This window comes from Pyrenophora tritici-repentis, chromosome 2 (assembly GCF_003171515.1).
Source record: "Pyrenophora tritici-repentis strain M4 chromosome 2, whole genome shotgun sequence".
Classification (NCBI taxonomy): domain Eukaryota; kingdom Fungi; phylum Ascomycota; class Dothideomycetes; order Pleosporales; family Pleosporaceae; genus Pyrenophora; species Pyrenophora tritici-repentis.
This window is the reverse complement of record NC_089391.1, coordinates 1,308,879-1,331,567: the sequence shown is the minus strand read 5'-3', so window position 1 is coordinate 1,331,567 and position 22,689 is coordinate 1,308,879. Positions and strand designations below refer to the sequence as shown.

Sequence of the window (22,689 nt, the reverse complement as noted above, 5' to 3'; positions counted from 1 at the left end):
GTATCGAACTGCCAAGCTGCACCGTTTGGCTATTTCCATTCCCGTAATATGTTGCTGTAGTTGCCGCAATGGAGCAGAAGGCGGTCAGAAAGACCGATATGGAGACCAGAGAAACGGGAGAAATTCCACTCATCTTTAATGATGACAGACATAAATGTCGATGGCATCGGAAAGAGTCTGGCGTACATTTGGACATTAAAACACCCCAGGCCAATGATAATGCTCACCAACACAATGGTCAATCATATCAAAAATATGCCAGTCCTCCCAACGTATATGATGGCCCCCCTCTTTAATACGGGAGCGGTGAGCGAAAAGTCCACAAAAACATGCGCCCCCTCAGCTCCTTTGACAACAATCAAACATTATCGCCCAGTTAACGTTGAGCGTACGAACACATTCACAGTGCGCATAGGACCAGACGGTGAGCTTCGGGGCGCGGTTGCAAAGCGTTGCGAGCATTCGGACAGGTTCCCAATCCTGATCAGGCTTGCACAGGACTACCACAGTGATAAAGCCCGTATATGCCGCCATAACCTCGACCGGCTCTTCTAAAGGGTACCAAGCGTTGAGGAATGCAGGAATTCATCCAACTCAACTTTTACATCCATATTTGCTTAATAGAACGGTCGGTATTCTTTACGTATCTGCCTTGAAACCTGTGTCAATCCAGTAAACATGGGGGTATTGGATACCACTGCGGAGCCTAGTGGTAGGCACATGCTCCATTCGATCTGCTGTCTGTATGCATCAGCAAGTTTGTTTATTACACGAGATACTTGAGTCTGTACCATATTGGTCACCTGATATTCACATGATGTGGGTCTATTGTTGTCGACACAATATGCGTAGATTATATTCCGTATCTCTCCAGCCAGGGAAAGGAATGGAGAATTTGGCTGCAACGGGATCTCTTGAGTGTCCGACATGGCTGTTTTAAATCGCTTACCCGTGGGCGCGTTATCATCTTCGGTCGTATGACGCTTCGGCATGTTGATGATTGGGGTGGAGCTTCGTGATGGGATTGACAGTGGTGTGTGATGGCAACGGAATAGTAGATTTGAGTTGGCTGCAAACTTGTATTCGCGAGGATTAGCTCAGTGTGCACAAAATTAGTAATGCTCGTCCCATGGTACGCGCGCCCAGAAGAGTCGTATTTCCATAGTAGGATCGATATAAGCGAGGGAGCCATCAAGACCACGGATAAGCAAGCCTACAAATTAGACAAGCTGAGCGAAGATCAATGTGGTCATAGTGAGTTGAGAGGAGAAAATGGGAAGTAGTGTATTGGAGACGTGGATCTGGTTACAAGGCTTTACCCTCGGGTGTGCAGCTCCAAGCATGCTCGAACTGCTGCCATCCACCCTGAGGCTCCTCGCACATCTTGAGATCACTAACTACAAAGTCGTAGTATCCGTCAGCTGGCAGTTTCCCCTGGTTTACAGTTCCACCCATGGCAATGTTGATGAGGATCCTAAAGTCCTCCATACGCCTTGTCCCTTCTGGAATGGAACCCTTCATGACTGGTTTGCCATCAATGTACCAAATCATACGCCCTCTCCAGCCCGGTATGCCCTCTTCTTCTATCCAAGCGAAACCGTAGGTATGGGGTTGCCGTGGCAGATCGGGTAGATGCGTCTTGACGACGCGGTGCTTTTGTGCGTCTTCGCCGGTATACGAGCCCCAGTGCAAGCACGAATGGTTCTCGGTCTCGCCGTTCCAGCTCTCAGCGAGGTCTATCTCGCCGTCAGTTGGCCATTTGAATGGATCTGCCGGAAGCATCCAGTATGCAGGCCAGATTCCAGGTGCTGAGGGGGGTAGACACGTCGCCGTCAAGTATCCGCGCGGTCGCGAAAGTGTCTGGTGCGAGGTCAATCGCGCAGACGTGTAGCTACCGTTCTGTACCAGCGCGCGTACAATCAAGCGATTGTCATGATGAAACGAGTTTGCTGGGTCGTTTGTGTACATTTGTTTCTCGTTATTACCCCAACCATGGTCGCCAATCTCATGCCGGAAATTCTGCGACACGGGTGTCGTGATGGCAAACGAGGGCTTCCAGTACACCTTCTCTGCTTGCGGGGGAGGAAGGTTCTGCGGGGGCGGCGGTTGGGCGGATTGGGGGCGATTCTGAGGGATAGGCGGCGGGGAGCCAGGCTGTGGTGTCTGAGGTTTGCTACCTTGTGGGACGGGTGGTGCAAAATGCTGTTGTTGGGGAGGCGGCGAGCCCCATTGCTGCGGTTGCTGTTGAGGCGCACCCCATTGCTGGTTCTGAGGAGGCTGCTGGTACTGGTTCTGGGGCGGATACTGTGGAGGATACTGAGGAGGATATTGGCTGCCAGAGTACTGGCCTGGCGCGTAGCCCTGAGGCGGTTGTTGGTAACCCTGGGGAGGCTGTTGGTACCCTGGAGGGGATTGTTGATATCCTTGCGGGGGCTGCTGCCCTGGATAGCCTTGCTGATGCTGACTACCAGAGGGCTGGCCTGTAAACTCGGACAGCTTCGCCTTTCCTTTCGCAAGGAGCTTGTCGAACTTGAACGACATTTTTAGGTGATGCGGTCGTACAAAAAATAGCAATGGCGGGACGATGTATTCAATGTCCCGCCCCATGCCGGAGCCCCATGATGCAGCCCTACAATCGGGCCGACATTACGACGCGCTTGACCACGACAATTATCACGGGAAATCGTGTTGATAGATCGTGTACATTTTGCACTTAATTTCAGCCGCATGTTTCGTAAGAAACCTCAGGGCGAATATCTCGTCCCATGTGTTATTCCACGGCTCGAAGGACCATGCTTTCTGCAATACGGCCTCATTTGCCGTATATCAATACATGCGAGTAGTCAGCTATTATCCTAGTATGCGAAGGGCCTTTCTCAACTAATTAGTTCAACGTAGAATGGAAACGGTTCTAACTAGAGCTACGCAATAAATCTTACACTATATCCTAGATATGTCTAAAGGGCCACCATTGCAGTATCTGGTGGCATTCTACGCCAGCAAAAAACATAAAAGCAGCACGATCCAATAGAGTCTAGATCCCTCTGTAATTTACGCTATTCGTCAGGAACATCCCATCGTGTCTGCCATTACCTGGTTTGTCAAGCGACCCTGCCGCAAACAGGCGTTCATTGATGGTTACACACTGACGTCACATGTCACAACAAACGAGCTCATTCACACGCATAGCCAACCAGCCCCCTCGACAGAAACAGCAATCAGGTAGCGGCTGCAGTGAAACAGGAACTGCCCCGTTTCCACGTAGCTGAAGCGTCATCCCTCACACCTGGAAGCGATAAAGGCGTCTTGGAAGCCGCTCATGCCTTACTGACAAACACCACATCCCTGGAACCTCACTCCCACTCAAACTCACTTCGTACCTGACCCTCACACTTCCTCAACCCTCAAAAGTGACAATTCCCACCATTACTTACAACCCTCAAACCAATCAACATGTCGTCCATCGTCAGCGCTCTCACCGACCTCGTCAAGTCGCTGCTAGAAGTCGTCTGGTCCTTCTTCACCACTGCCGGCGAACTCGTTCAGAAGACGGCACAGTTCTTCCTCAGCATTGCTACTGGAATCCTCAACCTCTTTGTTGACTTCTTCCGTGGCCTTGTCGATCTCGCTGGAGGTCTCGTGAGCTTCATACTCGGTAAGTGATGACAGAGAAAGTGAATTGTGGATCGGTGGAAGTTGCTAACACCATATCAGGCAACGTTCTTATGTTGGGCGTCATCGCTGCTCTTGTCTTCGGGTTTCTCCAGTACCAGCGCAGCCAGGGCAGGACGGTCACGGTCGGCAACAAGAAGCTCAACTAGCCACCTTTCCGATAATTCGAACGCTTCAACAACCGGCGATAATCTTTGGTGATGGAATACCCTCTGAGTGGTAGGAGTCATGGCTTCTGGACTCTACCCTTCTCTTTGACGGCGAAAATTGTATGATACCCCTCTGCGACAGCAGTGATAATTCCCTCGGAGTAGCGACATGACAGGCTAGCCTTAAGTAATAGCCTTGGAAATGATACTCAATAGGAAAACTTTTTTGTTCAAGAATATCAGTGGATCCAAGTTCTAGATGTCCAACGGCAAAGTGCTTACCTGATTAGGGTGTGAATACATACCCGCCAGCCCATGCGTATGATACAATAGGATTGTACCTGCAGCCCCAGCTAATCCATCAGCTTCGACCCGTCCGTCTGATCTAGCTGCAACCGTATTGCAACAATGCCAATCCCCAACCCTTTTACCCGCAAAACGATCCCCTACCACCGACTATCCAAAGAATCGACGGAACAAGAAAGCGACCATGCAGGAACCAACACATCAACAGCCAACCAAGATTCGGATGAACAAAACGTCTACCTCCTAGCAAAAAACCTACATCGCCCTCGCCGATCCCGCTTCAAAACTACATGCACCTACACATTCATCAGTCTCTTCAGTCTACTAACCGGTCTCGTTGTCTCCCAATTCTTCGCTTTGGAGTACGACTTTGACGGATACCTAGGTACCCCATCTCCTCCTGTCAAATACCTGATATGAACACTAACACGATGTTACGCAGCCCCCTACGCCAACAACCCAACGCTACATCCAAAACGTCGTCTGGAGCGAAAACACCACATTCGCCGCCTCTCCCAATGCCGCCACGGAAGCAGCATGGAAGAGTTTGATACCTAGTGGTCGAGGCTTCATTCAGCATCCCGTGTTGGCGAAAGATATAAAGGCTATTGCTGTGTTCCATGAATTGCACTGCTTGGTATGTATATTGGTCTTCCTTCTCGCCGCTTCATCGTGTATGAAGGATCTAACAACGCCCAGCACGGACTCCGACTCTCCTACTTCAAAATCTCCTACGCCCTCTCAAAACTCCAATACCAGCAAGAACGAGATCCATACACCCACACCCGCGACGACCACCCTCACATAACAGGTTCATCTATACAGAACCTGTATCCGGGATCCCTCCTCGCGGAACACAGCCACGGCCATGAGCATATAAAGCACTGTTTCGAGTACCTGCGGCAAGCGCTCATGTGTGCCGCGGATACTAATCTAGAGGGAACAAAGATGCAGGAGTTTGGAAGAGCGGATGGCGATAAGGGATATGTGCTGGGTAGTGATGCATGGGGGACGAAGCGAGTGTGTAGGGATTTTGAGGGAGTGAAGACGTGGGCGGAGAGGTGGAGGGGTGAGGATGAGGGGGGCATTGTGTAGGTGTAGTTAGGGAGGATGTAGAGTTGCGTAAGAAGGCTGTAGATTATGTTGTAGTATATTTCTTGTCTTTGTCTATCTCTATTTGAGATGTCTATGGTAAATAGTGGAAAGATGTGTGATACCAAATGGTGTAGAATGGAATGATGACGTTGATTCCCAGAATCAAGTCTGCTGATAATAAATGCTATACATACAATTGGTATGATACAGTGAACAGTATTCGGCATAGAGTCCCTAGCATGTCCAATGGCTATGCAGATTCGTGCCCCTACTCTTTGGCATCTTTGCTCGGCGCTTGTCCTGTCGCGAGGCGACGCTGGTTTCACTGACCCGTAGGATATTGTACTGATCGAGAACGCCCAAGGTCGTAGTGTCAAGGCTTCTGATATGCAAACGAAGTTGTTTCCGGGCAATCGAGATGAGGAACTCGCGTTCATACGGTTTCGGTTGTGTTGACACGAGCGTAGATGGGCGATGTCTTCCATACGGCGAACTTTCTTACGACGAAGCTGTACTGTATTAGTCTTTATTCATTCAGTCAATGTGGTCACAACGTTAGATCTTCCATGGTTGAACGTCTATTACAATTATGATTTGTCCGCGACAGGCAGGGAGAGTGGCTTACTATAGTACGCAAAGCACGAAGATCAAGACAAAGACGTTCGCAATCGGGTGGGAAATGGTCTTGTGCAGCATGTTGCCTGCGCTCGACTTACGGTCCACTCCTTCAGCCTTCTTTGCAAGATCGATTACCCATGCGGCAGCCTCGTCGCCGAACTTGTCAAAGTAGTCCAAGTGCTTTGACATGTCCTTGTTATCAGTCTGAGGCGCACAGATAGGATCGCCAGGCTGACAGTATTCGCGAAGCCTGCCTGCATCGGCGTAGGGCTTAAGGCCGGCGTTTTCCTCGGCTGATCGTGGGGCGCCGCCGTCAGAGATGTCGCCACCGCCGCGGGTGAAGGTTTGGTTTGCGGAGCGACGCGTAGGACCGAATACGACGGCTGCGGCAACTGTAAAGCATTAGTAACATTTCCAATGTAGCGAGGGAAGACAACGTACCCTTGGAGCCCGGCGCGCTGTTGATGTCCATGGCGGGATTCTGCGCCTGGTCACATCCCCAGAGCATGCCACCACCACCACCGAGTACATCCAGCATAACACTGCCGCCCTGGCTGAAGCCCATGACTAGCAGGTGACTTTCGGGACACCTCGCTGTGTAGTTTCTCATCTGTTCGGCGCCGTTTATCGCACCCTCATGAGCCGACTTGCACCAGCGCTCTCCCCCGTTCTGGGCTGCATACTGTACGTCCTCATAGCCACAGGCCTTGGGATTCTCCTGCGTGTTCAGGGCGTTGCAAACTTTGCCGACAGTCTCGATTACGTGGCCTGGGTATGGCGATGTGGAGCCTCGGGCGATGAAATGGTGGTATGTCTGACATTCATCCGTTTTGAGGTGTTCGAACTGTGGGCAGTCCTCGAGCTTGGTGCATACGGCGAAAGCAGTGGATGCGTAGAGCAGCGCCGAAAAAGCTATCCGGGCAATCATCGTGGATGTGGGGGGTGACAAACAGTGCGAGGCCGAGTGTCAGGATGTGAACGAATGGCGCTTGGGATTATGGGTCTTGTGGAAACCTGCTGATCGTCGCACACTAGGAAAGATGTCACCTCAGTCAGACAGTCAGACAACCAGATAGTCAGGTACACGGTGAAGGAAAGAACGAAGGAAAGAATGGCGGAGCAATGTCGATGTCGATAGGGTGGAGACAAGGCCGGTCCATCCCGTCTCAGCTCCTGTTATGGGATATGAGTTATCCTGGGGAAAGGCTGCGCGTCTTGTTAGATGCCAAGAAGATAGTGGACGTACTTGGGGTTTGAGACTGGTGGCTGACGTTGTGCCAAGCTTCTTGACGCCTTCCCGCCCGGCTAACACGGCGCCACATGCAGCGCCAACAACGCCAGCACAACCGCCTCTCAGCCACAGCATCCCGGAAAAAGGACATGTAACCATGCTGACAATCTGCGCGACATGTTCTCATCCTATTACGCGTCTTACAGCTTCACACAGAGGTCGTACTTTCTTTTGCTGCCCGTCGCGCTTTCCTTCGCCTATCGCGATTGGTGCCGAGACATCGAAAGAGAGGCAGCCAATTGTCAATCTCAATCTTAACCCATTACTCAGCTTGCATCGACGCGTATTCTGCATCCACTCAGGGGCAATGCATCTCTTCCCCACAAAGCCAAGATAAGCTGCATATCCTACGGGATGAAGAGGCTCAAAATATCTTTCAGCATGTCACTCAGCATGTCATTGTAGGCCCGATGAACCGCAACCTTAGTCCAACAACACCCGATCTACTTAGCATTGACGAACAACTACAATACCTAACCACTGCTAACGAGCCAGCTTCATGCCCAACAAGCAACACTCTTGGCGCGACCAAGCGTATTCTGAGTGACATACCATCGGCATGCTGAAATCCTATGCGATTTCGGATTACGATTCAGCCACCATCACCAGGGGACAACGTTTCCATCAACCCAGAGTCGACATCGACTCCACCCTACCCTTTTGAGCGCGACTTGATACAAGCAACAGATAAGGAGAAAATTGTTCCTTGAACGCTGTAGTCCTCCAATGTACGGGAAACGAACCTCAAGTGCCTACGGAGGAGTCGAAGTCATAGCACGCATCCGCCCTATCATGTCGTCTTATATGACCTTCCCAGGTCCAGTTGGAGAGCAGCTTGGACCTTTGAGGCTCCCATTCGTCCTTCATTAGACGTCTTGGCTACCAAGCCTCACTTTCTCTCGATGTAACATGGTCGTCTTTTCAACGAACCGGCGTTTTACCGTGCAAAAATTTGACGGTCACGGCCAATGCGACACACATCATCCAAGCATGACCCTGCTCCACATTGTTCTTCGTGTCTTCTTGGGGGATTCGCCGACCCGACTGCGCTGATCCTCCCGTTGCGCTGGAATCCACTGCCTCGGACTTCCAACCGCTTATCGCGCCCTTTCAACCTGCGCGTTTTTCTGCTGCCCAGACTAATGACGATGCTGGCCAAGCTTGCAGATGTCACACCGGCCTGCTTCGGCGCAGCTTGCGGATACTAAGATGCGGCTCTCGCTAGCGCGGTACGTCCCGGAGTCGATCAACAACAGACGTCACTCGGCCACCTTCTCCGCATTCCCAGCACTCTCGTATGGGGCGTCATCGTGGGGGATAGCGCTGCTCCACGAAAACCACTCGGTTCACTTTACTTGCAGGAAGAATCGCTGTCTCAAAATGGTTTCCTTGACTAACAGGTTGATTTATATGGCTTCGCGGGTGGCCCACATACCCGAAGTGGATAAAACCACGACAGTCTCCACGCAGTCCACAAGACCCTATCTCGTTTATAGTCCGTCTGTCTATTGGGTGCGCGATTCCCCGTTGGGCCTTTATGACCACGCTACCACCAGCTACTGCCCTTGTTCCCGGTGCGATTATCGGTAGCGGCAGTACGTAATTCTCCATGTCCCTTCAATACTCCACCGTATGCTTGGCCGTTCATCTCGCTTTCTCTTCGTCTCGCTGCAGGTTTAAAGACCCCCTCTGTCAGTGTCTTTTCGAACCATCCTTTGCTACTCTTCACACCTCAGCCTCTTCCATCGAAACGAACCCCACAACGACAACCCATGCAAGCGTAAGTGCTTGATACCCCCTCATCATGGACCAAAGAGAGTTTGCATCTGCCCATGGCAACGTTCCCGCGCAACATTCATATGAATTCGACACCAAGCCCAACGCTTTTGAGACCATACCCTTGTCCGCCCACCGACCCACGGTAGCCCTTGCAGCAGATCCTACCCACGACCCGGAAGACCCTTTGCGACACAAGAACAAGAATGACTCGGAGAAGTTTGATTCGTCGTCAGAATCCGACACACATCTAGGCGACGTATCAGACATCCAGAATGCGAGTCAACGACCAGACCCAGGCGAGAGCAAGAAGCTCAACTGCACACAAACTGTCATTATATTCCTGACCAACGAGATTGGTATTGGTATATTGTCTCTGCCAGCCGCTCTCAACACGCTCGGGTTTTTTCCAGGTATTGTGTGCATCATTGGTATGGGTATGCTCAGTCTGTACACTGCATACAACCTCATACAGTACTGGCGAAAGTACCCTTACATGCTCAACATCGTCGACTACGGCCGTGTCCTCGGCGGTCCCTGGGTCGAATGTGTCTTTGCTGTTGGCTTTTTGATCAACATGGCACTTATTAGCGCTTCGGCAGTCGTCACAATCTCGATCGGACTTAATACTGTCAGCGACCACGCAACCTGCACAGTCGCCTTCACCGTCGTCGCCGCTGTGGCTATGTGGGCAATGTGCGTACCACACAGCATGCGCTTTGTCTCCTGGGCATCCTGGCCGTGCACCATATCCATCATTGCGACTGTCATGGTTGTCATGATCGCCCTGGGTGTTCAGGGCCCTCGCAACCCTGAAGCACCTCTGAACCTCAAGGCTATCGGAAGCCCAACATTCACGCAAGCTGTCTCTGCGTTCCTCAACATCGCTTTCGCTTTCAGCGGCAACCAAGCCTTCCCAACAGTCCTCGCCGAAATGGAGAACCCCTCCCGCGACTATCCTCGCGCCATCACGATCGAAAAGTGTATTTCCACCACCATCTACGTCATTGTCGCTGCGGTTGTATACTCGCTATCTGGTGAGCAAGTCGCTTCGCCCGCCCTCGGATCTCTGAAGACTACAATGGCCAAGGTCTCTTACGGTGTCTCATTCATTGGACTTCTCGGAACCGGCTTAGTATTTGGAATGACAGCTGGACGCTATCTCCATGTCTATTTCCTGCGCCTGATTAGCGAGAGGAAGGCCAAGAAGAACGGCGCTACGACAGAGCTCTCTCCCAGCGTTCCGAAAAGCTCCCGTGCTCGACGTGCTTCTATCACCATGACCGACGTTGGCAAGAAGACAGAGCAGGCAGTCTGGCTCTTCGCTGTGACTCTTTTCTGGGTCGTCGTCTGGATTCTCGCCAACGCCATCCCGGTCTTCAACTCCTTGCTCAACATTTCCGCTGCACTTTTGCTATCATGGTTCACCTGGGGTGTTACTGTACTTTTCTGGTTCCATCTCAACTGGCACGGCAAGTGGCGTTCGAGCTGGAAGAAGCTTGCTACGGCTGCTTTCAACGTTTTCATTATGATTGTGGTCTTGTTCATGGTGGTTCCTGGTATGTACGCCAGTATCGATTCACTATTGAACACATTCGCCACCACAAAGGTCAACGGGGCCTTTACATGCGCGGACAACAGTATTCTATAGAGGTTTGGTTTTTATATGATAGATGAATGAATGAGCGATATGATATGGCTATTTGCCTACTTTATGACATTCTTAACATTTCATCTGCTTAAACGTGTTGTTAGTACGCCTGGTACATTCGTGGTGTGGCGAGTTTTGATGGATAGCTATGAGGATGTATATGTGAATCTTTCGGCCGGGAATGGTAATTGGTATTGGAATGATTGCGAGCTCCCAGACTGTAGGTCGAGGTTCTGCAACACCCTTGTGACGACCAATCTACGGGAGACTGTGGTTTGCACGACAGTGGGCGTACGATACTGTACCAACTAAAATGCTTAAAAATCGTCAGGAATGTCTTGTTGACTCCTACTGGGAACGTTTGAAGCCAATACAAATACACAAATGAGGGTTGTGATGGATGACATCACAGTAACATCATGACGAGCTTAAGATCGAAACATGACCGTTTTGCCTCACACATCTCAAAATGAGGTTCATCATCTCCGAAAATTTACCACCCATGCAGGACCGGCCAGCGCGTATAGGCCAGATATGCAGTCTATGGGTCATGGTGGCATCACACAAAATGCTCACTCGCAATGCCGCAAATTTGCCGTCAGCCATACTGGGTATTTGATAGACCGTGGCACATGAAGTGTACCTACTGATTTACATTTACTATTCCATTCCACCACATAATACGAATCCGCGAAAATGCAGCACGTTCTTCAAGCCGGGCTGTCTGCCGGCATGTCGGCGGTCACTGGCGTTCATCATGGCAAGCACACCAAGCCCAACCCGGTTGACCCTTCATTTGATGGCCTCGCCGCCGTGAAGCCCGAAGACTGGATATCCACCGCCGACCAGAAAGTCACGTACAAAGGAAAAAATGGTGATGTTCAAGCACCACCTCTGTGCATCGGTGCATGGTCCTGGGGCGACACTTCGACCTGGAACTGGAAGCCTGAGGAAGAGCCTCACGTAGTCGAAGCATGGAAGCACTGCGTCAGCAAAGGGGTCAACTTCATCGACACCGCCCAGGTCTACGGCACTGGTAGAAGTGAAGCAATATGCGGAAAGTTATTCCAAGGAATGCCACGAGACAGCTTCATCATCCAAACAAAGTACTTTGTCGTCCCCCAGGCAAAAGATATCCTCCACCCCGTCGACGCCCCACTCAAGAAGCTAGAAACCAGTCTCAAGAACTTTGGCCTCAACTACGTTGACATTTACCTCGTGCACGGACCCATCCACCTCCAAACTATTCCAATGATCGCAAAAGGCATGGCCGCCTGCGTCGAAAAGGGCATGACGAAGACTATCGGTGTAGCAAACTACAGTCTGGCAGATATGATCAAGATGCAAGAAGAGCTGTCTAAATACGGCGTCCCACTAGCCATCAACCAAGTCGAATTTTCCGTCCTGCGCCGAGAACCAGAACTCTCTGGTCTGCTGCAGGCGTGCAAAGAACGCGGTATCGTACTGCAGTCGTATTCTTCTCTCGCTCAGGGCCGGCTTACTGGAAAGTATACGGCTGATCACCAGCCGCCTAAGACGTATCGCTTTTCCAGCTACGACATGAAGGATATCGAGCCGGTCAATGCAACGCTCAAGGTTATTGCGGAGAGGCATGGTGTCCCGATTAGTGCTGTGGCGCTGAATTACAACCTTTGCAAGGGGATTACGCCGGTTGTTGGGATTAGGAAGGAAGAGCAGGCTGTTAGTAACTGTGCGGCATTGGGGTGGAGGTTGAGTAATGAGGAAATTAGGGAGATTGATGGAGTGAGTTTTGCGGGGCATACTACGAGTTTGTGGCAGCAGGGATAGATGCGGTTGGTGTAGTTGTCGTTCTTCCGGTTTCTGTCGTTCCAGCAATGATTCTCCCTTCGCGTTTGTGTTGCCAGGCTTAAATGACGTGTCGAGTGTAAGCCTTATCTTTAAATAGATCTCAACTTTGACTTTGAAGATTTCATGTGCCTGTCTGAACTGCTTTGTCCATACTGCGACGGAAAGGAGAAGGGTGGATGTAACGGTACCCTCAACGTCAGGGGAAACCCCTCTTTTGCCTTTTCGCCCCTCTACCCCCACTACTTACACTGCAGATTCGATAGCGTTAATGGTCAACAGGCAGGATCTAGTGTTTCGCTATCTGAGTCCCCGCGGATGCTGAAGACTGTCACTTATTGGAACATTACGCCATCGTTTATGCCCTACCTGATCAGTATCAAACCACGCAACCTTATTCGAAGCCATCGCCATGTCATAACCCCAAGAAGCTGTTTCGCAGGCATTGTGCCTCCGGAGATGGCCCCGATATCGATCATTCTCCCACTCCCCGCACACGTCAGTCGGCAGGTCCGGATGGAACGCTTGGCCTCAGGCCTGCGGGTATTTCGTCATGGCGTTCAGATTCAAGACATGTCGGACTGAAGGGGATTAGTCAAGAGGCACTATTTAGATTTGGTATGGTGTGAAGTTTAGGCCAAGGTAGGTTCGGAGGTAAGCGGGGCCGTGCACATAAGGGTACCGGTACCAAGCAAGAAGCAACCGCCAGCTGAGAAGAAGCCATGGCTGGATTTTGTCAAATGCGAGACATGTTGCAAGGTTTAGGGCAAGGGTCTACAACCATGAGAAATATCAAAGGAGCTTTTAGCATAACCAACTATGCCTCCTCGTCCTCTCTGTCAGCCAATTACAAATGGACGCAGGGACCCTAGGTACCAAGACCATGCTCCGCGATGGACCGATATACCAAGATTCAGCACCCGATCGAGTGGGCAGAAGCGCGAAAAGCGGCTGCAGGAGACGTTGCTTGCGGGCCTGAGGTAAGCAAAGCATGGAGCAGAGTGAATGTGCGCGGGCTTCACGTGGCGATAAGAGATAGCCGTGGACACGAGTGGAGATGATAGAGGTGATCAGGGGTAACGCACAAGCCCAAGACAGGCCATCCCTGTCGGCTTGCAATCTTACCCACCAATCCGTTCACGCCTTGGGTTTCAGGCGCACTCGAAGCAGTATAGCGGTGACTTTTACCAACTGGCGCCGATCGTGATGAAAGAAACATAATAGAGGGCGAGCTCCCCGGACAAAGCATGTGCGCCGGTTTCCCTCTCCTTTTGTGACGGTGCGCTCGACACCAACCGTCCTAATTCCTTAATACCTTTGTACGGTTGCGGAAGGAGTAGCCATTAGCCAGCTGCAATGGGTGTCATTGCAGACCTGTTTAGCTGTGGTCGGTCGCGACGCACGCGCGAGCTGTCGACTGAGCCGCACCTCACTAATGATGCAACACCACAGCTGCATGTACCCGGGCTCGAGCTTGAGCAGGTCGCGCATGAAACTACGGCCACCGGAGACAAAACAACTACTGACACTGCGAACGACATCCGCGTGCCCACCATCGCCCCGGTACCGAGTCCCGTGCAGCAGAGTGTTCACCATTGGGATGGAGGCCGGAGCAGAAGCAGGGATAGCAACACGCTCGACTTTTCCGTTCACCATGAAAAGGGCAAGTTGAGTGCCGGGTGGATGGTCGAGCAGAAATTCCTCGTCACTACTACATCTTCAAGGAATTCTACCCCCGCGCCTGAACCCGAGAAGGAGGAGACGGCTTCTACTCTTGTTCGCTGCCCTACCCCGGAAGAAGAACCATGGAATGCGACTGTCAGGGCCGCGACACCTGAGCCGCAAGTTGAGACGAGCGATGCTTCTATGCTGGTTCGTTGCGCCACACCCGAAGAGGAACCATGGAATGCCACCGTCAGGCATGCGACTCCCGAACCCGAAGCAGTGTCTATCCGCTGTGCGACTCCCGAGCCGGAAGTTATCCAAGTCTCCCGAACCGCAACCCCCGAGCCCGAGCCCCAACAGATCACTCTTCCCGTTGAAGAGGTCGCGCCAGTATCAGTAGTTGAGGAGGTCCGATCAGCCACGCCAGAGCCCGTAGTCGAGATCGTTGAGGTCGCAGACGAGGTCGAAGATGTCCAGGTTACCAAGAAGACTGCGCCAGCCAGCCTGTTGGACTTGCCTCCTGGTATGTTGTGACCCAATTGCTCCATATATACATGCGCTAATGTGACACAGAGGTTCGCAACCGCATATACGAGAGCATGAACGAGGACGTGCCCATCCGTATGTGCCGCCACGATGACCCAGCCCTTGCTCCCCGCGACGGCGAGACCGCCCCCGCCCCAAAGCGCCAGTTTTACGGCCTCACCCAGGCCTGCCGCCAGCTCCGCTCCGAGTTTCTCCCCATCTACGCCAAGAAAGCCCACTACATCATCGATCTCTGGAGCCAAAAGGCAAACCTCGTAAACATTGATGCCCTCCAAGGACAAGTGTCCATGGACATTGACGCCGCCTGCTTCGACATGGAGCCCATTGACCTGCTACCCCTGATCCGTACTCTCGTCCGCAAGAACCGCACCGACTGCCAATTCACCTCAACCGAGGGCGTCGTCTTCCGCAGCATCGCCGAGATTGTCCTTGAGCTCAACAAGCTCCTTCCCAAGACAGACGGCAGCACCAAGAGCTGGCTCAGCGCCGTCAACGGCCCCATGAAGCGCATCGACCTCCACCTCTTCCCCCACGACGACATCCGACAGTACTACCGCTTCCGTGGCGCCGAGCCCCTGCTCCGCGTCGTGTACCCCTCCGCCGTTGCCGAGGACTGGATGAAGCGCTCGTCAAAGTCCGAGGGTTACGAGGCCTATATGCAAGCCACCGGTCTTGACAAGTTTGAGATGCACGTCGTTGTTGGCCATGCTTCCCGCAGGACTACAAACGAGGGCCGTCTGCCGCTTGACTGGCGCATGAGCTACCAGGTCTCAAGAATGTCCAGGGACTGCTCCCCCCGCCGCTCCATGGACGTTGCCGCTGCTCGCATGTCCATCGACCGTGCCCCTCGTATGTCGTCGTCGCTGGCCCGGTAAACGTATCGTTTGCTTGACGCGAACGAATGCCTTTGTGTTTGCTTTGGCTGCAAAGTTGTGTTTCATGAGAATTGCTATATACCAATGTCCTTTTATTGTCTTCTCTTCTGGTACGGCAAGGATGATGAAAAACTGACGAGGTGCTCTCTTGTCACTCTGAAGAGAGCATCAGTTTCTGTATAATGTCTTTTATGTTTCGATCGGCGGTTGTTTCTGATTTGCTGCTGCTGGACAAAAATACCCTTTAACACTTTGTTCTGTTTCGAGAGACGCTGGTGCTGGCTGGTTCTGCAGTTGCCACTTGTAGGTAGTGCGCCGCCTGGAAATGTTTATTCTACTGTATACTCTTCCACTTCAAGTCTTGAGAAGCTTGGTGAAATTCAAACGTTGACTACTACTCATATTTATGGCGATCTCTAGCTAAGACCTCGCCGCCAACTCAACAGCCTCCCTAACAACATCCTCAAGCCCCACCTTGGGCAACCCCAACTTCTCATTCCAAACCTCCTGTTCCTTGGGGAAATCATACCCAACATCCACATCGGCCCCAAAGCTCATCGCCAAAATCGGAAACGCAGCACCACTATCCCCACCATCATACCTCTTCTTCAACTCCTTGATCAACGGTCCACTCTCCTTCCTCTCCACCACAAACTGCTCCCCCATCTCCTTCTCCAACGCCCCCAAAATCTCATTCGTACACGTCGAAAAATCACACAGAAAAACCTGCCTATCCCTCGCAATATCCGGCTCCGCCAGCACCCTCGCAACCGCCAACCCCGTATTCTCACTCGTCGTAACCGCAAACCGGTTCTCGCCCGAATCCCACACCGTCGCCCGTCTCGCCTTAACATCGATGCCCAGGAAATTCCCCGATTTAGCCGGGTCAAGCGCCCAGTCTAGCCAGCTACCACAGCTGATACTCATCCAGCTCATCGCGCCGTTAATGGCCGCGCAGGTTTGTTGGAGATACTCCAGCATGGCGCCTTTGATGTCGTAGACAGGCACCAGGGCGCGAGCGCGGGGATCGAGGTTATTGGCGCCGAATTCGCTGGGGATGAAGCGTTGGACGCCGGCGGCGCGGGCGGCGTCGATGAGGCGGAAGGCGAGGCTGTTGGGACCGGTGCCGCTGGTTACGGGGGTGGTGGAGAGGGCGACGATGACGGCGTGGTGGTTTTTGAAGGCGGCTGTTAGTTCGGTGAGGGTGAGGGCGTCGGAGAGGGTGTGGATGCGGATGTTTGGGGCCGTGGGGAAGGTGGCGGTGGAGGAGGTGCGGGTTACAATTGTGAGGTTGATTGAGGGGAGGGTGAGGAGGGCGGAGAGGATGGGGCGGCCGACGGAGCCTGAGGCGCCGAGGATGACGATGTTGGTTAGGGGGGTGGACATTTTGTGTTGGGGGTGGTTTGTGGATGGATGAGATGAGGTTGATTGATGATGGGTTGACTATGGTATCTTGACTCCTCTTCTTATACCTCTCTTCTTTGCTATGTTTGAGTAATCATTCCTTCTCCCTCGTATCTTCATACCACATACACTCAAACCTACCACCTCGACTATTGGTGCCAACCCAGTTGCCGATGCCTCATCGGCCGCCGAAATCCCCTCATCACACTATTCAGATTATGTCAACTTACTCAGCAAAGTGTTCTCCACTACACATGGGACATTCATACAACGCAATAAATTGACGATACTAATCACATCGTGAGATTCAGAAGGGGAAGACTTCCAGGTTGAGATTGTAGGTGGTGTTGGCTGGCTCGGCTGGAAGCAGGTTTGCCGAAGTTTAGTAATCATGGCTTGGTAAGATGGAGACGTCTTGTTTGTTCATGTAATCAGACTATTAAATATAAGGTGATGCTGCATATGGACTACTTGGGTCAATAAGGGTACATTTGGCACTGCCTCGTGCCCTGGGGCGATGACGTTGCCGTACCTGCGACCACCCTCCATGCCTCCTCGCCCTCCACAGCGCAAACGCATCCTGGATCTGTGCATATGCGAGATGAAAGCAGGAGACACGGAAGCGAGAAATACCGGTGATGCTGGTGCGGGGTTGCCATATTTTGTGTCGCTGTGGCTAAAAATGGCGGGGCCGCTGTTGTTGGTGTTCCGACGACATCGCCGCGAGAACTTTTAGTCTTCCGCGGAGTAGGGAGTTAGAATGTGCATCAGTGGCTGCGGATCTAACTTTTCGCGCCCGTCGTTGTAATGGAATTGAAGGGAGAGATGGGCTTTGGGGTGGAGTTGTGTTTACTAAACACTTTAGAAAGTACACCAATCGGCTTCTTCCTACCCGAACTGATCTCGAATCGAGCATGCAGGATACACTGCTTATACTGTAGGAATTGTTTGGCGGTAGTATTTACGCAGTAACCCGCCTACCTCACATCGCGCGCGTGCGAGGTCTTCCATCCCCGAAAGCTGAAGAGAGGGGTCCATAAGTTGTACAACGAAGAGTAGGGGATAGCGAGAGAACGGTTACAGGGACAGTGTCACCGATTCCCTGCTCTCAGCGTAACACTGGCGTCAACTGAACCAAAGTCTGTCCTCTTGATCCCGAATGGTGTCTCCACCCTGTACGACGTTGAAGCGTCGAGCTATGAAACGAACGGTTACTCAAAGGCTGACAACGCAAATGTCTCAGTGTAGGTACACTCGTAGCTGTCACCACTAATGTATTGCAGGACTCGAGCTAGCTGTTGTCTAATTGCCACATTGTAAGCTAATTCCAATGTCTTAGCTGCAACACTGACGTTTAGCTGTGAGGCCATGAGCGTTCATCTCTCCTGGCAGTCTATATCTGTTGGCCTCCTATCAGGCGTTAGACGCTCAAGTCCTACGGAGCACATTCAAACATATCCGCAACTAGATGAACATAACTACATGGAATATTAATACTTCCTATCCAACATCATCCGACACCGCCAGTTCGCTACCCTTGGCAGGGGTTGAGCTGCAGCACGTTCTACGGCATCCAACACGCATGAAGCCCGTCTAGAGCCTCAATACACGTGGCTTCCACTCAGACATGAGTTTCGAGCTGCATGAGACGTCGTAGTACATCGTGTTCATGTTTGTGTATCACTGCCTCGAACCTCAGCCACTTTTGGAGCTACATACTCTGCTTGTCTTCCTATTGGGAACTATTCGATGAGCTTTAGAGCAAACGAAGTAACGACAAACGTTGAGGTAGACTGTCTTTGCGGGGTGTTGACGTTACATGTGATGGAGCCGTTTACGGCAAAGACTACGATACACGGCATTTCAGGAACACAGCCGAGCTGCATGTACGCTTGCGCTAGCGAAGAGGGATATGCCGATCTTGTCTCACAGTGTCTGTCCAGTTACCTAATGGTAGTGGATATGTTGGGGTCATCATGGACGGTCTTCATACCACTGCTAACCGATGAGCCTATAACTCGCTATACCAACAGCTAAAATACCCGCCGTCTAGCTCAGCTACTCAGTCGTAACTACGCGAAGGACATGCAGGCCGAGATTCTTTGTCCCACCTATACCGTAGAGGTGTGGGCGGCAAGGGTAGAGCCATCGAATGACTAGTGTGCACAAGCTAGGTTTTGAAGCCAATATGCACGAGCATGCCGTCGGGAGGCCATGCATTAAGTACCTTTGCCCGGGTCGTAGGAATGTCGATGGAATGCAACCACGCTATCCTGCTCATCCGGAGTCGAACAACGAACCGATCATCTGGCACGCCAAGGGCTATAAGTTGGAACTACTTATAGGGTGCAGTGATGCAAATATGGTGGAACTGGTATCGACTTATATAGCCACCCTGAGCCTTGTTCTGTTGTTGTTAGTTCTGGACGACAAGATTGCCCTTGTATCGCGAAGCTGCTCCAGGCTTGTCTAATCTTCAAGATAACTAGTTCTTCAAAGTACCCATATGGCGACGTCAACACCTAGCGGCCACCCACGGCCGTCCTCGGAACACACCTTGGACGCAGACACGGCGATCTCCGTCTTGCAGGCAATCAACATGGTCGAAACCAAGGAATCTGCCGGTCCTCTCAAACCCACACCTGGCACTTCTCTTGCTAGCGAAGCCCTATCGAAACACCGAATTCGCATACCATTCCAAACGCTAGCAGCTTTCACAGCCCTAAGTCTCTCCATCTTCCTCGTGGCACTCGACACAGTCCTCATACCCACCGCCTTACTAACCATCTCCCAAACCTTCCACATCCCAGACTCCCTCTACGCCTGGACAGGATCCGCCTACCTCCTCGCCAACGCCGCATCCGTACCCTTCTGGGGCAAGCTCTCCGATGTCTTTGGCAGGAAGCCCGTCATCCAAGCTGCAAACATCACATTCCTGCTCGGAAGCATCATAAGCGCCGTCAGCGTGAACGCCGCCATGCTCGTGACAGGAAGAGCTGTCCAAGGCCTCGGTGGTGGCGGTATCGTGGTGCTGGTCAACGTTTGCGTCAGCGACATGTTCCGCGTCCGAGATCGCTCTTTCTACATGGGTACCATCGGTGCAGTTTGGGCGGTTGCCAGTGCCCTTGGCCCCGTTCTCGGTGGTGTGTTTGCACAACAACTCGACTGGCGCTGGATGTTCTACATCAACATACCCATTGTTTCCGCCTCTATTGCTGTCCTGCACTTTACGCTACGACTTCACAATCCCAGGACGCCGGTCGTAAAGGGTCTTGCGTCTATCGATTGGCTTGGTACGGCTACTATCGTCATCGCTACTATACTCCTGCTCGTCGGTCTCCAATCTGGTGGCGCTAGCTCGTTCGCGAACCCTTCAGTCATCATGTGCCTCGTCTTCGGATCGGTGGCGTATCTTGCGTTCCCGTTTTCGCAGTGGTGGGAGGATAAGCGTGGTGGGACTCCTATTATGCCGCTGCGACTTTTCAAGGATGTCAGCAACCTGAGTGCGTTGGGTGTATGTGCGTGCGACGCACTTGTCTTCAACTCAGTGGCATACTTCCTCCCGCTATACTTCCAGATCGTCCTCCAGCGTAGCCCTACTATCGCTGGAGTTTACATGCTCGCTATCGCAATACCGCTAGCCTTGGTTTCTTTTGCTTCCGGTCATGTCATTGAGAAGACTGGGCGGTTTCTCGAGATAATCCAGGCAGGGCTGTTGCTCACGACGCTCGGTGTCGGTCTGCTCATCTCCCTGGACATGTCGCTCCATATTGGAAAAATCGTCGGCGTTCTGCTTGTTATCGGCCTTGGATTTGGCCCTAATTTCGGTGCTCCGCTTATTGCCTTGCAAACACGCCTTCAAGAGACGGATATCGCGACTGGTACTGCCGCCTTTGGGTTTGTGCGTATGATCTCAGGCGCAATCGGTCTCGTCGCTGGTCAGGTGGTCTTTCAACTCTTGATGGCATCGCACTTTCAGTCATTTGTTGACAGCGGCATTGCGAGCGATTACGCTCATGCTCTTGCTGGAGGTCAAGCTATATCTCAAGGTGTTGATGTCAGTGCACTTACAGAGGGGCAAAGATTTGCGGTGCGCTATGCTTTCATGGCTGCGCTGAAGGGGACGTGGATATTGTATACGGTGATCGGCGCACTTGGGCTGTTAGTATCCTTTGGGATTACCAGAACTAAGCTGCAGCGCGAGTCAACATGCTGTACTGAGCTCGACGACATCAGGGCCTCTGTTTAGTCAGTGACTGCCACTGACTGGACCGACTGTTCAACTGGTTTGCTAGGATACTTTCACCATTTGGCTTCTATGAAAGTCCAAAAGTATGCAATCTGTTATGTATGACTAAAACTACTATCGTCGTACTCAGAGCTGTGATCCCACACCAGTCTCAGCCACCGCTTAAGTCGACAACCCAAAGCGTTATCACCTGGAAAGGTGCTTGATGTACATTTGAAATTTGGGGCTACCTGCAGTTTGTCCCGGTGTCACCAATTCATTCATTGGGCACTATAAGACATTAACAATCTCCTCCCAAACCACTGCTCCCAAACGATACCAAACGATGATAGGGAACGACTATGATATCGTCACCTAACAGAACTCCCTAAGCGGAGAGAAAGCGATTTAAGCAGATGTTTGAACTTTGACGTTCCACCCCATTAGACCATCGTTCACCCCCGCATTATCAAGCCATTCTCGAGTTTTGTTCTGGCGTTCCTGCCACGCCGGAAATGACCTAGGACGAACACGTTTCCCTTGGTTCCATTCACTTCCCGCCCAATGCCGGTTTCCCCCATTTTTACTGTCGTCCATCCAATCCTCTGCATATTCCGGCTTGATATGTATATGTAGCAGAGTGAAAGCACCATTCTGATTATGGTACTTTCCATTAAATCGTCCAAAGCTGACGCGATCAACCTTACCCGCGAGTTTGGTCGTTATATGGAAACGCAGAGGCCCGAAGACGATGTCGTATTTCCCTTTATCCTCTTCACGGACCTTGCCGTTGATATCCAGAGTGTAAACATCGAATTTCATGGCAGGAGTGTGCTTCAAGAACTCCATCAACAGAATGACGTTGAACGCGCGTGGGTCATGATGATCGCTGAAAATGATCGTTAGCTTGGCAGGATGATATCCCACTCCAAGATGATTGGATCCATTGAAGAAGTCTCGATAGTAATCTTCAAACGCGTTAATGTAGACGTAGACATGCAGGTGACAGTACTGCATAGTACCAAACTCGGCGCGGAACAGTTGGTTCTTGTTGTTGACTGCGGTCAAGTTGTCATTCCTACGCGCATTTTTCTGCGCCGTCTTGCTCATTGGAATGATGACGGCGGTAGTATTCACTTCTGGGAGTGGCTGTTGTATTTTAGCGATAGGGGCAATGGACTTTTGCACAGTTTTGCAGTTCTTGTGCTGATTATTGACAAGTACAAACTCATAAGTCTTGTTTTGCATGGCTAGATCCTCGTTAGCGCTCTAAAAAGGTCACAGGGCCGATAATCGTCTTTACATACCTCCTGGATGGTCTACAATGCGAGAACACATGGCTTCCTTTTGTATGAATCGTTGGTCTTGGTAAGATTTCACAGACAGTTTTGGGGTAGTAGTTGAGTGTGTGAAGTCGTAGTTCTGGATCCAAGTAATTAGGACAGACGAACTGTGCTACTTATCCATGAGAGGCGTTACTTACAATATTGGTCAAAGCTTTTCATCGGATAGTGAATTGCATTGGAAGAGTGAACGCAGAGGTCAAAGCGGGTTGTCGAATCATCTAGACAAGAAAACTCTCCCTA

General features: G+C 51.6%; 10 protein-coding genes across 10 annotated transcripts; 6 read left to right on the top strand and 4 right to left on the bottom strand.

Annotated features, from left to right (window-relative positions):
- Nucleotides 1–1,305: 1,305 nt before the first annotated feature.
- PtrM4_059730 (PAT1 multi-domain protein) lies at nt 1,306–2,541 on the bottom strand (the record flags this gene model as incomplete). Its single annotated transcript, XM_066105457.1, has 1 exon — nt 1,306–2,541. The coding sequence occupies one exon, from the start codon at nt 2,539–2,541 to the stop codon at nt 1,306–1,308; it is 1,236 nt and encodes a 411-aa protein (XP_065964084.1).
- Nucleotides 2,542–3,453: 912 nt separating this feature from the next.
- Nucleotides 3,454–3,821, top strand: PtrM4_059720 (DUF566 multi-domain protein; the record flags this gene model as incomplete). Its single annotated transcript, XM_001932751.1, has 2 exons — nt 3,454–3,655; nt 3,715–3,821. 2 exons carry the CDS (start codon nt 3,454–3,456, stop codon nt 3,819–3,821), a joined length of 309 nt encoding a protein of 102 aa, XP_001932786.1.
- Nucleotides 3,822–4,229: 408 nt separating this feature from the next.
- PtrM4_059710 (uncharacterized protein) lies at nt 4,230–5,155 on the top strand (the record flags this gene model as incomplete). Its single annotated transcript, XM_066105456.1, has 4 exons — nt 4,230–4,529; nt 4,570–4,764; nt 4,827–5,041; nt 5,149–5,155. 4 exons carry the CDS (start codon nt 4,230–4,232, stop codon nt 5,153–5,155), a joined length of 717 nt encoding a protein of 238 aa, XP_065964083.1.
- Nucleotides 5,156–5,655: 500 nt separating this feature from the next.
- On the bottom strand, nt 5,656–6,768 carry PtrM4_059700 (Cutinase domain containing protein; the record flags this gene model as incomplete). The annotated part of the gene is made up of 3 exons (XM_001932749.1): nt 5,656–5,731; nt 5,848–6,232; nt 6,282–6,768. The coding sequence occupies 3 exons, from the start codon at nt 6,766–6,768 to the stop codon at nt 5,656–5,658; spliced, it is 948 nt and encodes a 315-aa protein (XP_001932784.1).
- Nucleotides 6,769–8,935: 2,167 nt separating this feature from the next.
- On the top strand, nt 8,936–10,558 carry PtrM4_059690 (PotE, Amino acid transporter; the record flags this gene model as incomplete). Its single annotated transcript, XM_001932748.2, has 1 exon — nt 8,936–10,558. One exon carries the CDS (start codon nt 8,936–8,938, stop codon nt 10,556–10,558), a length of 1,623 nt encoding a protein of 540 aa, XP_001932783.2.
- A 696-nt stretch (nt 10,559–11,254) lies between these two features.
- Nucleotides 11,255–12,367, top strand: PtrM4_059680 (Tas, oxidoreductase (related to aryl-alcohol dehydrogenase); the record flags this gene model as incomplete). Its single annotated transcript, XM_001932747.2, has 1 exon — nt 11,255–12,367. The coding sequence occupies one exon, from the start codon at nt 11,255–11,257 to the stop codon at nt 12,365–12,367; it is 1,113 nt and encodes a 370-aa protein (XP_001932782.2).
- A 1,374-nt stretch (nt 12,368–13,741) lies between these two features.
- PtrM4_059670 (Atrophin-1 multi-domain protein) lies at nt 13,742–15,471 on the top strand (the record flags this gene model as incomplete). The annotated part of the gene is made up of 2 exons (XM_001932746.2): nt 13,742–14,573; nt 14,624–15,471. The coding sequence occupies 2 exons, from the start codon at nt 13,742–13,744 to the stop codon at nt 15,469–15,471; spliced, it is 1,680 nt and encodes a 559-aa protein (XP_001932781.2).
- Nucleotides 15,472–15,891: 420 nt separating this feature from the next.
- PtrM4_059660 (Periplasmic protein TonB) lies at nt 15,892–16,857 on the bottom strand (the record flags this gene model as incomplete). Its single annotated transcript, XM_001932745.1, has 1 exon — nt 15,892–16,857. The coding sequence occupies one exon, from the start codon at nt 16,855–16,857 to the stop codon at nt 15,892–15,894; it is 966 nt and encodes a 321-aa protein (XP_001932780.1).
- A 2,524-nt stretch (nt 16,858–19,381) lies between these two features.
- On the top strand, nt 19,382–21,124 carry PtrM4_059650 (ProP, Permease major facilitator superfamily; the record flags this gene model as incomplete). Its single annotated transcript, XM_001932744.2, has 1 exon — nt 19,382–21,124. One exon carries the CDS (start codon nt 19,382–19,384, stop codon nt 21,122–21,124), a length of 1,743 nt encoding a protein of 580 aa, XP_001932779.2.
- Nucleotides 21,125–21,511: 387 nt separating this feature from the next.
- Nucleotides 21,512–22,441, bottom strand: PtrM4_059640 (uncharacterized protein; the record flags this gene model as incomplete). Its single annotated transcript, XM_001932743.2, has 2 exons — nt 21,512–22,353; nt 22,411–22,441. The coding sequence occupies 2 exons, from the start codon at nt 22,439–22,441 to the stop codon at nt 21,512–21,514; spliced, it is 873 nt and encodes a 290-aa protein (XP_001932778.2).
- Between the last annotated feature and the right edge of the window lie 248 nt (nt 22,442–22,689).